The sequence below is a fragment of the Pseudorasbora parva genome, chromosome 25, assembly GCF_024679245.1.
Source record: "Pseudorasbora parva isolate DD20220531a chromosome 25, ASM2467924v1, whole genome shotgun sequence".
NCBI lineage: Eukaryota > Metazoa > Chordata > Actinopteri > Cypriniformes > Gobionidae > Pseudorasbora > Pseudorasbora parva.
The window spans coordinates 20425098-20439599 of NC_090196.1; the positions used below are offsets into that span (position 1 = coordinate 20425098).

Below are 14502 nucleotides of genomic sequence, written 5' to 3' on the forward strand. Positions count from 1 at the left end.
ACACTTGTACAGTGCGGCATCTCTTCAACTTATAGAGGAAGAGAGAATAAAAACAGTTACTGGCAGCTTAAACTATACGCTTAAAATGAGCTGATTTGTTTAAATATGCTTATTATGATGCTTAAAAAAATATGAATTAATATAATTTATTATAGCCTGCTTTATATACACATGAGTAATAATGTACATCACAATATAAATATATTTAGATTTCTATAAATTGTTATAAAATTATAGGCTAATTATAATTTTTATAATCTTTAAAATGTTTATCTTCTAAATGTATCAACTCGTTTTAAATCAGATTTTGTTTACATTAGTTTGAATAAGAAAACAAAACTGTTACATATTACATATCTGGGAACATTTCTCTGGAATCATTCCCCTTTTGTAGCCACTGCCCCTTTGTTTTAATCAGGATATTCATAGTCCAACTGTTAAACTAATTCTTTAAAATCGGGCATTTCTCTCAAATAAATGAAAAGCTCTAGATTTACAGATTATAAGCTAATGATTATCAAAAATCTCATCCATTTCTTTATTGAGCAAGAACATTAGACAATGCAGCAACATGCGATTGAGAACCACCCCTTACTGGGATCATCAGCCATGTCGGTGAATCGCAATAACCCCTGTTTAATTGGCTACGCTGTATGTCAATCATTCTGCCGTGAAATGTAACCTCTATTCTGATTGGCCAAAACAAGTGCAACTATTTATCCAAAGATCTCATTGGTCGAAAATATAGGTTAGTGGTCCGACAGTCACACGAAGGAAAGAAAAGTAGGTCAGAGACTGATTCCGTTTATGTCACAGTTCCTCACGGACCGGACGTCAAATAACCGATATAAACTGTGATGTTCAACTATTCCTCCGGTAAGTGTGACGTTTTGACGTTTGACAGTTTTCTCTTAGTATCGCTTACTGCTTATCGATGTATTATGTGCGGTTTTTTGTCCTCGCATATTGATTTTAGTAGGAGGGGTGTCTGTGACATTTCTCAGGTTGAATACCTTAGAACCGATGCAGCTGCCACCACAACAAAATCAACTATGGTGACAGTGATTTAGTAAGAAAGCCAACATTTATAGCTGAACGAAGCCACAAACCAACACCTTTCATCGATGTAAGGTTAATGATCTGCGTCTCCTTTAAGTCGGATGAATAGAAGGGAGTGCAAGTGTGCTTGAGCCTCCTGTGTGGGTTGGTCACTTTAAAAGCTACTTGCATTTACATTATGTCTGCGGTGTTCGCCTTCTTAATTGGGGCTCTCGGATCCTTCTGGGCTTCGCAGACTCTCACTAGTGATGCTTTCTAGGTAGGCAGCACGCTATGGTGTGAGTCAGGGCTACATGTTAATCAGTGGCGTCATTATGCTTCTGATTGCGGTTTACCCAAGTCCGTTTTACTATCGTTGTAAAGATACCAGTTTAAAGGTTGTGAGGTTGGTCGTTTATTTCTTTAACGCTAACTGCTTACTTACACACACGATAGGATCCAATTTCTAGTCATTTTTTAATCCTGGTATATTTAAGGTTAGACTAGCCTATTACCAGGCCAATATACAAATGCCATCAAATTTGTGACACTGACCTTGTAAACTCATTTGTACAAAAGGCCTGGTGTTCTTGCTTCCACTGAAGCACACAATGTTCTTTGCATAACTCTTAGAGGTAAAGTTTGTCCGTTTTTTGAGTTCAGCTTTTCTTCTTAATTTTTATTGCAGATAATATAATTTGTAATGTCCAAAAAAAAGAGGAAAATGCCAAATGCAAGTTGTAAACAAACCACTGTATAGTGCAGACGAGGTTAGGTGTTACATTTGTGCTTTGGTAAGTCTTGAGTATGGGTTTATATTTAAAAGATCATTTCTGTATACACACAAACCTTAAACTATTAACTGCAAAACGCTTGAACATTATTATTGTTAAATAATAATAAACATTAAAATTATACAATTATTTTAACATGCAGTATGTTGTCCAATTGTGACAACAAAAGTGCAGCTTATTTAGGCACACAACATTATTTATTACAGTAGAACAAATATGAATTATTTTAAAGATTCATATGTATTATTAAAATGTAGTTAACATTTATATATATTTGCATTTATTTAAAATATTTATTATTAGTAGAAATATTGTTTTACTTAGATTTTTTATTATTACTACAGTTAAACATATTCATTATTCTAAATATTTATATTTATTATTAATGTAGTTAACATTTATTTATTTGTATTTATTTTAAATTTTTTGATTAATATAAATATAATTTTTACTTGGATATTTGTATGTGTTGTTGTTGTTATTACTATTATTACTATTATTATTACAGTTGAACAAATTTTATTATTTTAAATATTAAATATATTATTCAAATATACTTAACATTTATATATTTTTATTTATTTTCAATATTATTAATAGAAATATTACAATTTTAAAATATAGATATTTTGGTAGCACTTTACAATAAGGTTTCATTAGTTAACGTTAATTAACATGAACTTATAATGAGCTGCACTTCCACATCATTTATTAATCTTAGTTCATGTTAATTTCAACATTAATACATCATTAACATAACATTAACAAAGATGAATAAATACTGTAACAAATGTATTTCTCATGGTTAGTTCATTGTTAGTTAATAGATTAACTTATGTTAAAATGTGATCTTACTGTAAAGTGTTACCGATATTTTATAAAGTAGCACAACAAATAGTTCATAATGAATTTAAAACAAATGTGACAGCTTGCTCCAACCTGATATTTGTAAGAACTACTATTCCTTAAAAGACGCACTGCTTTCAGTCATGACGAATCAAACAACTTATGTAAAAGCACTGATTCCATATCGTAAGACGGGTGTGTGTGGTATTCATTTGAAGTAACTGCATTCCTAAAGTACAGCATCAAACTCTCATCATTTGGGCGTTCATCCCTGTTAACTTCCAGAATGAGTCGTTTTTCCTTTATCCGCATCTGGACTTTCTTCCATTCATCCACACACGTCACGTTTCTCCTGAACTTGTCTGTAACAAAAACTTGAGGCGTAATTAGGATGAGTAACACGGGTATAATGTAAGGGAGGTTTAAGATGCATAGTTGGCTTTCGTCATACTGAAATAGTCTTGAATTCAAATAAACTGAGATGACCTACTTTTATCTTTTTTGCTCGTCACTTTCTTCCTCTTTTTTTCCTTTATCTTTGGCAGTCTGTGATGGCAAGCCTACGCATTCAAGAATAGTTCGTTTAGAGATGGGTGGAGTGGCGGTGGTGCATGAGCTATGCATCGGATCGGATGCTAGGATAAAACCAGTATTTTTAACACTTATTGTTAACTGAATTTGAAAGATTACTGATGCATCATTGTCGCATATATAACCGTGCTCCTGCTCCAGCGTGGGCATTTAAACAGCCGATTGAAGGGTCTGTGAACACCGTTTGTTTCATCAGAAAATCCCATTTGAGCACAGGGGAGTCCTGTTTCATTTACGGCAGGGGAAAATCGGTCTTCTGGCCCTTTCTTTCTGCCAGTTGCGCTTCTGTAATCTAAATGTGGCCTAGATTGCGAGCTTTCCAAGGGTTTCCTGGCAACCAGAGCAGGTCATTGATGAAGCTCAGTCATTCCTCCTGGTGTATGTAAGTGAGTGTGGGAGTATGAGAGAGAGATCTTTTTTTCTTTTCTTCTTCATTTGTTAGTTAATAACAAGGAAAGCCCAAGCTACCTATTGACAACCTGAAGGGATAAATGAACATTTTCACCCTCAAACCTGTGTGACTTTTTATTTAGTTTGGTCCATTTGGTCAAAAATGGCTCATGGACTGAGTGAGTGAATTCAGCTATTTTCTATTCATGAATACTGACTAGACTTGACTGTAACACTCATAACCTCATCTGTGACGTCTATGTGAAACTGAAATGTAGTTTAGAAACCAATTTGCTTATTACAAATGCAGCTATATATTTTTTTTTTCACAGGATCTTGCAACAGCTGGAAGGCCATGCATTGAACACAGCTGCTTGACTGAATCTGTGTGGTGAGCATCTTTTGTTTTCTACACAAACACGCACACACACACATGCACACATTGATATAATATATCGATGTAGCCATTTTGAACATCTGTAGTGTCCACACTAGTAGTGCGTTTTTATTTTAAAAATAAAAAAAATGATCCTCCATACTGGTTCCACTGCGTTTTAGAAAAGATCTCCGTCCACACTACACAACCGAAACCGCGTGTCACATGACCGATCATGCACACTGGGTATGGGTGTACAAGTTGCAGCTGCAGTATTATAAAATGCAGAGTTCAACTTCACAATGGTTGCTAAAAAGGACAGCAAAGCAAAGCAAATTGATGTGTTCCAGAAGCGTAGTGGTCATATGACAGGAGCTGGACGAATCAGGGAAGGATACGCAGTGATCCGGAAGACCCGCAGGACTGATTGTGGGCACCCACACCTGTTTTAAAATTCTCCTGCTAAATTCGACATCGCCCCTATACCCTCATTCACTATTGCCTTCATTACTTCACTTGAAGGAGTGAGTGAATTCAGACACTGAGTGCCCCGGTCGGGCTGATGCTTTTGCATAGTTTCTGATCGCTGTTTAATAATTATTTGAAATGTAGAAAACCGACTGCTCCAGTAGTAAATAAGAAGATTTATCTTGAACTCTGCAATGGAAACTAGCATGTATAAACCGTAAACAATCGAATAATCAATTTAAAAGAAATGTATAATTATATTGACCAGTGTGGATTGGGAAACAAATGGATGATTAATTCAGCTGCCGGCACCATCTCCCTCTGTATTCAGCGCACGATTCTCACAGTGCATTATGGGTATTCTTTAGCTATTCAACATCAGTTGTACACTCGTTATCGCAGTGCATTGTGGGATTGAATGAGTGCACTCTATAACATCCTCTATGGTTTTGGACACCCCTACAAATGGCTGTTTCCTCATATAGTGCCCTATTTAAGGTTATAGGGGGTAATTTCGGACATGGCCCTTAGATTTGGTCTACTGAAACGCAATCCATAGTTAAACTAAAAAGGGTTCTGCACTCTGCAGCGTGTTCAAAAGTCAGTTTTCATGGGTCAAAAACTCTATAGTAGTGTGGATGCCAGGTGTAACTGTAGCAAAAGTTATGTTTTTAAAACGAAAAAGCACTAGAATATTTTTTGTGTCCCTGTTGCTTTTAAGATGATCTAATGGCAGACCAAAGAATGGACATCTCCTCCACGATGAATGAGTTCATATCCCAGAGCTCGGCAGATCTCATCAGCAGTTCCATTGGCACCACGGGCATGGACTACACCCGTAAGAGGAAGGGCAGCACCACCGAATACCAGTGAGTAAGCTCCTCATAGTAAAGGAAATGATAGCATTAATGGGTTATTGTATCTTGCAAACAAGGTCTGAGCAGTTCCGCATTTTTTTTAAATGAAAGAAATAGCGAATAAAATGTTTACAGAAAACAGTAATGGGGATGTTTTTGGATTATTTACTTGGAAACTAGTTTGTTTAAAATTGTTTGTTTTTAATGTAATATAATATAATAAATATTATATATAAAAAACTGAAATACTTTTGATATAATAAAGATGTCGTCAGGTGAAATGTGGTCTTTTTTGCAGCTCAAGCATCTTTTTCCCCTCAAATATCTGAATTTTGTCTTTATAAATAATTTATTTTAAATTGATATATTGGTAACACAGTAAGGTCCCATTAATTTAAGGATTAATAACATTGAGCAAAACATTTGTTAACATAATTTCATAAAAATATAGTTGTTTGTTGTAATTTCATATTAGCTCTGGTCCAATAAATATTAACAGATACAACGTTTTGTTTTTTTATATAATGTATTAGTCAGAGGTGGAAAGAGTAATATGAAGTATGTAATCAATGAAGTAAAATTATCCATATATAAATGTACTCAAGTAAAAGTAAGGTAGTTCAGTTAAAATGTTACTTTTTTTTAAACAATTTCTCAGATCAGCTCTGAAAATGTTCATGTGTTAAAGTCCAAATATGGTTTGTGAGACGTTAAAATACCACGAGCATCACGCGTACTTGAGTGTGTAGTGCCGAAACGGAGGTGCTCATTCACAGAGACGGAGCACAAATCATATATTTATATAGCATATGGCAGTGTTTTGCGCTTTAATATTTACATATCTTAATATGTCGAGATTTGATTTATTGTACAGCTTTTTTTGTTTTACGTGACTTCTGCGTTATACTGTAAATTTCATTTTCATGACTGACTTCCGTGATTCCCTGCATCACAGATATAATTCGGCCTTAAGCTATATATAAACCTTTATCTGCATGGAGGGATGTGTTCACAGCCATTTTTAAAACTGTTTTAAAAAGATAACTACGATTACAGCTTAATTAAAATAATTACATAGGAAAAAGTACTCAACTGCAGTCTCGCCAGTAAATGTAATTTGTTACTTTTCACCTCTGGTATTAGTAAATGTTGAATTTAACATCAACCAAGACTAATAAATGCTACAGAAGCATTTTTTTTCCTTGTTAGTTTGTTGCAAGTCCCTGTAAAGTAAATTCTAAGATTTGTTTGGTTTCAGTCCCAACAGCGGACACACCCCAGGGTCAAAGATTTTGATAAGCTATTTTATTTACGTGGCAGATTTTTTTTTATCATTCATGTTTGGCTGGGTGGTTAATAACACATTTTTCTGTGGCGTGACAAACACTTTTAATTTTGACTTTACAGGGACTTAATTAATGTAGTTAGCCAATGTTAAAAAATAAAACCTTTTTGTAAAGTGTTACCAGTATATTCATATTTATATGTTATTTTTAAATATTTATAAATGATATACGTTTTTTATTTTATTTTGTTGTACAGGATTGATGGCTTTTCGTTTGAGTGAGTACATTTTTCACATAAACTTTGCCCAATTGATGAGATCACAAAATAATTGACGTGATTTGTTGTAAAAGGATGTTTCATTGAACTCTGTGTTTCTGTTCGTTTTCACAGTGATAGCATGGACACGGACAAAGACAAGACACTGGGAAGGTAAACATGAATTACATGCTTTTATCTTTAAATACACTGTTAAACAATATTCAAAATTAATAAATAAATGCTTTCTTCTAAATCCAGGGATGACCAGCAGGGCCGGATAAAAAATGCCAGGTAGAGTGTAGATGAGGATTTCCTCTGCTTAATTAATATGTTGTATGTAAATGAGTTGTGCTGCTTGTATGTTTTCAGCTGATTTTTATTTATTATTCTAGGGAGGCTCACAGTCAGATAGAAAAGAGGCGCAGAGATAAGATGAACAGTTTTATAGACGAGTTGGCATCGTTAGTCCCCACTTGCAACGCCATGTCTCGCAAGTTGGACAAACTCACTGTACTGCGCATGGCCGTCCAACACATGAAGACATTACGAGGTGAGACTTTTCTACCACAGCTTGGGCAAAGTGCGTCTAAATGAGCCCATTATGAGTTTAAAACCCAACTTCTTTCCATATTAATCATGCTTGACTTTTCCCTTTCTTTCTTTTTCCTATAGGTGCCACCAACCCGTACACGGAAGCAAACTATAAACCAGCATTCTTGTCGGATGATGAATTAAAGCACTTGATTTTAAGGGTGTGTTTAAAATAGAAACTCCAATACTTTTGAGATATGATGATATGGAAAACTGGCAAGGATCTGTTTTAAAACTCTTCTTCATTCTCTTTCCACAGGCTGCTGATGGCTTCCTCTTTGTAGTTGGTTGCGATCGTGGAAAGATCCTCTTCGTCTCGGAGTCTGTTTATAAAATTCTCAATTACACTCAGGTATATTTTCTTGACGATGATCTCCCTGCTGCTATGCAGTGACGTTCTTGACGTTAATACAAACCGTTTTGTTTTTTTTAACCATTAGAACGATCTGATTGGCCAGAGTTTGTTCGACTACCTGCATCCAAAAGACATTGCCAAAGTGAAAGAGCAGCTGTCATCGTCAGACACGGCTCCACGGGAACGACTCATCGATGCCAAAAGTAAAGTTTGTTTTTAAGTGTTTGCAGTCATTTAATTCACAGTTAAGCCAAAGGCACTTGGACTGATGTTCAGTTCTCTCTGAAGCTGGTCTTCCAGTGAAGACTGACATCACTCCCGGACCCTCCAGACTGTGTTCCGGGGCCCGCCGATCCTTCTTCTGTAGAATGAAATGCAACCGTCCATCTGTCAAGATGGAGGACAAGGACTTTCCCTCAACGTGCTCCAAAAAGAAAGGTATTGCTAGCTTTGCTATTTGTTACACACACTTGAAGAGAAAGGAGAGTTCCACATCTTTATCAAAGAGCTGCGGGATTATCCCGAGTGAGTCAAAGTTTACTTCTGGCTGTCAGTGGCTCAGTTTGATGCTTTACTGGAGCAACATATATTGACACTTTGCTCGTCATAAAATGCTTTGTGCTGAGAATTTCTCACTCAGTGTGCAAGGACTTTTAGACCCTACTCTGAAGTAGAAGCTAATGTAGTTCCCTCAAAAGGTGTTCTTAGAACTAAAATCATTCATCATATACTTCTGCCATTAGTTCTAGGAACTGTTAAAAAGGATCCTCCGGTACAAAAGCTCCTTTTGAGGCCCCTCCGTCTGCACAGATTTTTCCACAAAAGAAGAACAACTTTTTAACTTTTAACTTCTGCAGAGGGCACCTCTCGAATTTGGCTCAACCAATGGTGTTCAAGCTTTTGCCTGATCAGAGTGGGCTGGCTGTTTTGTGTCCCGTTATACATATACCATATTGATTTAATATAACACCGATTTGCAGTGAGTTTAGGTTTCATTATCTAATAGTTCTATCATAGGGCATGCATATTCCGTATACAATACAAAAGACAATCTGCATAACAGTAATACACACGTCCTGGGATATACATGTTCATTCAAAGAAGGGTTTGTCTATGAATTAATGGAGATTCGTCCTTTTATAAGTATTGAGTGTCTGTCTTATGGCCTACGCTGCTGCATGTAACCACCTTCCCCCACCTGGAATGTCTCTGAGGACCACTAGTTACCTGGCTAATGTCAGCAGAGGGAATAAAAGTTGATAATGATCAGTGGAAGACCAGACTTCTCGGAGCCTGCCCGCTGTTCTTTAAAATCCCATTCATCGCTTCAAAGGCTGATGGGTAAATCTCTCTCTCTCTCTCTCTCTCTCTCTTTCTCTACAGCAGACCGAAAGAGTTTTTGTACCATCCATAGCACTGGCTATCTGAAAAGCTGGCCGCCCACCAAGATGGGTTTGGACGAGGATAACGAACCTGATAACGAGGGCTGCAACCTTAGCTGTCTAGTGGCCATCGGCCGACTCCATCCGCACATCATCCCCCAGCCCATGAACTGCGACATCCGCGTCAAACCCACAGAATACGTCTCCCGCCACGCAATCGACGGCAAGTTTGTTTTCGTCGACCAGAGGTGAGAAGACACCTTTTGCTCTGAGTGTTTCGTTTGTGTGATTTCCTGAATGTTTACTGAATCTCTCAAGACACCAACTAAGATTTAATATGCAATTTAGTATACACTTTTAAGGCTCTTAGACTAATAGTGCCTGGGGTGAGCAGATTCGGTTACTCGCTAAAATGAGAGTGGAATTGTCAGAAACCTCAAGGGTCTGAAAGTATTGATTTCAGTTCACATCAGTGAATTAGCGTCTCATCTAATCTGTTAGCTCATCACTGCAATTCATTGTTTCCATTTAGGGCGACAGCCATCCTGGCGTACTTACCCCAGGAGCTTCTAGGAACGTCATTTTACGAGTATTTTCACCAGGATGATATCGGTCACCTTGCCGAGTGCCACAGACAAGGTTTGTTTATTAACTTGATCCTCTCACTCACAGGTATTATGTAAGTCATTATCACATTTGTAATAAATGCTCGATTTCTTTTGTTATTTCAGTGCTACAGATGAGGGAAAAGATTAATACAAACTGTTACAAGTTCAAGATTAAAGACGGCTCTTTCATCACTTTAAGGAGCCGCTGGTTCAGCTTTATGAACCCCTGGACCAAAGAGGTGGAATATATAGTCTCTACGAACACTGTGGTTTCGTAAGTGTTACATTACATTTGACAGGGTTTATGCTTTCAGGAAAAGAATTTTAAAATGGCAATTTCCAGGCCTGCAAAATGTTTGGAAATATAAATACATTCCCATGACTTTTCCAAAACCTTTTTATTTTAAAATATTTATTTAATAGAATTATGTTTAAGGGATAATATCTGTTGAACTACAATAATTAATGTTTATTTTATCTACCTAACTGCAGCATTTCAATGTTAGACGATAACGCTAAAATATAAAATTGGGTGAACGTTAGAATAAAAAGTTGGAGGATAACGTTAGAATATAATGTTAGGGCAGTGGTTCTCAACCTTTATTGGGCCAGCGCGCCCCTAATGAAAATGATAATAATTTTGGTTATTCTGTTTATTATAATTAGGCCTATTATTATATTTACTCCATGCCATGTATTTTTAAGAAACTGGTAGTTTAATGTGGCAATGACCCATTAAATGTATTCAACAATAAATATAATCATTTGATTTATAAAGTTTTAATTATTGTTAGGCATACCCTTTCCCCCAAAAAGTTAAAGACTTGTTACAAAATTAATTTTTACAGAAAAAAATTACTCTTAAAAAAAATAAATTACTCTTGGTCTTACTTTCCTAAAACTCTTGAAAAGCTTTTTTTACATTAGGGGATAACGTTAAGGGAATGTTAGAGGATAATGTTAGTGCAACGTTAGAATATAACATCACGGGAGCGTTAGAGGATATTATTGATTTTAAATATTTAATCATTTAATATACATATAAATATATAGTTGACATAGACACTTTGTTTCATTCTTAATAAATGCATTATAATAGTTATTATGTAATGCATTATTTAATACATTCATTAAAAAATATAATAATATTCAGTTTTATTCTGAATAATAATGTATTTTTAACATTTTTAACATTACATTTATTATTTAACATGCTATTAATGGTGTGTGTGTGTGTGTGTGTGTGTGTGTGTGTGTGTGTGTGTCTGTCTACATGTTTGATATAATTTATTAAATAGAACTATATTTGTAAATAAGAGTCAAATTACACAGAAATGTCACCATTTCGAATGTAATTGCAAAATCTATTTAAATACTATAATAATCATGTAATACTAGAATAATGTTGTTGCTTGTTTTAGGGGCAGTATGCTTGAAGGAGCAGACCCTAGTTATTCCCAGACAGCTTCGTCCCCTCAGAGCATGGACAGTGTTTTAACATCAGGAGACGGTGAGATCAGTTTTCAGCTTTTGAACAGCAGTTTCTCTTACACGGCTATTTTTTAACAATTGTCTATGTTTATGGCAGGTGGAGGGAAACGTCCTCTTCAGACGGTTCCTGGGATTCCAGGAGGGACTAGAGCGGGCGCTGGCAAGATTGGACGCATGATAGCCGAGGAAGTGATGGAGATTCAAAGGTACGTGCGGCACCTTGCACATTTAGGTTACACTATCATAAAAATGATCTTGATTCTATAACGATGTCTCGTCTCCAGGATTCGAGGCTCCTCACCCTCCAGCTGTGGCTCGAGTCCTTTAAATATCACTGCTACGCCCCCACCTGACACCTGCTCGCCAGGGGGCAAGAAGGTGAGACACTGTCCTGGTAAATAGGTCTTTGACCACATTTACACCTAGTATTAACTCCCAGATATACTGACGGCGAAGTGGTAAAAAGAGTACAGACGCCACACAATCTGCCGATGAGTATGTTTATTTATTTATTTCTGCAATGTTCGCTTTGCCGCTCTGTTTCCTTGAATCTGAAGTTCTTTAACATTTTTATCTTTTATGTTGTAGATTCAAAATGGTGGAACTCCAGAACTGCCTTCAGCAGGAATTGTGCCTGGACCCGATTCGATAGGATACCCATATTCAAATAATTCATTAATGAGTGAGTACACACAGTCAGTCTTGCGTCACTGAACATCAGTGTTGCCACAGATACTTTGAAAAAAAGTAATCTGATTACTCCTTTAAAAAGTAACTTAGTTACTTTTAAAATCAGGTAATCTAAAGTAACTAAGATTACAAGTTACTTTATTAGTTACATTCAGCAGTTGCCGGCAACACCCCTGCCGCTTCAACATAGTAATAAAAACCGTTTTCACCAACACTCACTTAATTAGAAGTGCATTTTTAACAGTAACATCAACCATGTTAAATTGAAATAAATAAATATTTCCTGAAAAAATACTCTCCCGAGACGCAAGAAGCAAAAATATATTTGTACATTTTTTTACTTTACTAAGGAAAATTACTAAAATAGTTATCCACAGTGGCTTGGATAAATTATTTTAATCTGATTACTGGTTTAGAAATGGTAACGCATTAGATTACTTGTTACTGGAAAAAAGTAGTCAGATTAGAGTAACATTCAACGTTCAACGTTACTAAGTAAAGCGTTACTGGCACCACTGATGAACATAGCATACATTATTTTCAAGCAAGTAAACGAAATTTAAATGAGCAAAGTAAACAAAAGCACTAAATTAATCTCCGTCTGCAGGCGATAACTCTCATCTCAGTATTGACATCATGGAAGAACCCGGATCCAGCAGCCCTAGTAACGACGAGGCGGCCATGGCCGTAATCATGAGCCTCCTAGAAGCGGACGCTGGCCTTGGCGGACCTGTGGATTTCAGTGACCTACCCTGGCCTTTGTGAAACCGCAGCGGACTCCTACCACAGGATGCTTATTGGGTCCAAGGCTAAACAGGTCTAAGTGCAAGTCGCCACAGCCGAGGCTCACGGACAGGAAGTGCACCGCCGTGGCGTGCGGAGGCTAACAAGACTGTGCTGTTAGAAACAGGACCTCCAACTCAAAGCACACCAAATGGTTCAGCTGCATACTTCCTGCCAAACGGAGATCTGCGCATTTCCCCATCTCACACGATTTTGCTCCTGACCTGCCTGTTTCTCTGTAGATATCGGCCTGGATTATTCCTGTGGTACCCATCAGCAAACGGATATCTTTCTATACATATATATACTATAAATATATATATATCATTTTGTTGTGTTTTAATGTTTTTACACTACAAAAGTTGTTGAAATGTTAAATATTCTATATGCAGATTGTAACTAATATTGTAATTCTATTATGTAAGATTTCTTTATGCAAAATATATATGGTTAAAGTGTAATGTATCAGCAGTGGATATTTTTAAAATAAAAAAATCTTGTCTTCAAGTTTTTTTTTTTAGTTTTTTTTTTTTTTCAAATACACTTTACTACTTACTTTTAATATATGAATATTAATACATTTTATCTTGATAAATAATAAATATACTGGCTGCCACAGAATATCAATGTCTTTTAGAAAATTGCTAGAGATTTTTTCTGAAGCGTTTCTCATGCCTGCTTTGGCCAGTGTTTATTTCTCTGCCTTTTGATTGGTCCGTGGCTGGGATATTTTTGTTCCATGTTGCCATCCAGTGGTAAAATCTTTGAGGAAATGAAATGTGTTGTCAGGGGAAAGAGACTATAGCTTGGCATTGAGTTCTGGATTAGAAGATCAATTAGAGCCAGGTTTCATTATTTTGTAGGTCATTCTAAATCAATTTGATTATTATGGCAACATAAAACTGATTAAAGTTTGATAGGAAATACCTGTAAAAAAAAAAAAAAAAAAACATTTTAACATCTCAGTTTCAGTCAATCTTGAGTACCTATAGAGTAGTATTGCATCCTTCATATCTCCAAAAAGTCTTTAGTTTTATTATATTTATAAAAGAAATATAGGCTGTACCGAGTCTTTCCGGAAAAAACCGAGCACCTGGAGGCGTATCGAGTGGGAGGAGCTAAAAAATGACCAGCGCTCAAAGGGGTGACGTCCTCAAGCGTGGAGAAACCCATGGCTATCGATCTCAGCTAATAGATATATGATCCAGAATAATTCCGAGGCGGAAATAAATTGAACAGGAGAAACAGCAACAGCAGGACGTCCGTCTCTGTGTTATGTACTGTATTTAGTGGCCTGCCAACATTTGTGTGTCTTTACTCGCAGTTTATGAGGACATGTTTCAGTTTATGGACTATTGTATGCGACTAAACCTTAGCAGTAGCAAGCAAAACGGTTTTGCACTTCAGACTAGTGTAACGTTATACATAGAACAACAATGGAGTAACTGTTAGCGCATTTGAATGAAGAAGCACGCGATCGTGTCGTTTACTCATTTGACGGTAGGCAACAGCATAGACATTTGGATCTGCACCTGAGAGATTGTTTATGGGCGTGCATTTCCTCTCTCGCTCTAGTCACGCGCGCGCGCACCCTACTGGGAGAAGAGCCCGTACGGCCCATACAAGGACCTTCCGCTCTATTAACGTCAAGCCGAGCCATACTCGAAAAAAACTCTCCAAAACTTGTGAGAAACCGG

The 14502-nt window shown here is 36.6% G+C and overlaps 1 protein-coding gene across 1 annotated transcript; it reads left to right on the forward strand.

Moving 5' to 3' along the window:
• Positions 1 to 730: 730 nt before the first annotated feature.
• bmal1a (basic helix-loop-helix ARNT like 1a) lies at positions 731 to 13312 on the forward strand. Its single transcript, XM_067436333.1, has 19 exons — positions 731 to 876; positions 3992 to 4050; positions 5225 to 5372; positions 6903 to 6923; positions 7038 to 7076; positions 7164 to 7196; positions 7298 to 7455; positions 7578 to 7657; positions 7756 to 7848; positions 7937 to 8054; positions 8140 to 8289; positions 9235 to 9481; positions 9766 to 9872; positions 9965 to 10115; positions 11263 to 11351; positions 11430 to 11538; positions 11617 to 11710; positions 11921 to 12014; positions 12630 to 13312. The coding sequence occupies exons 3-19, from the start codon at positions 5233 to 5235 to the stop codon at positions 12785 to 12787; spliced, it is 1881 nt and encodes a 626-aa protein (XP_067292434.1). The 5' UTR covers positions 731 to 876; positions 3992 to 4050; positions 5225 to 5232; the 3' UTR covers positions 12788 to 13312.
• Positions 13313 to 14502: the final 1190 nt, after the last annotated feature.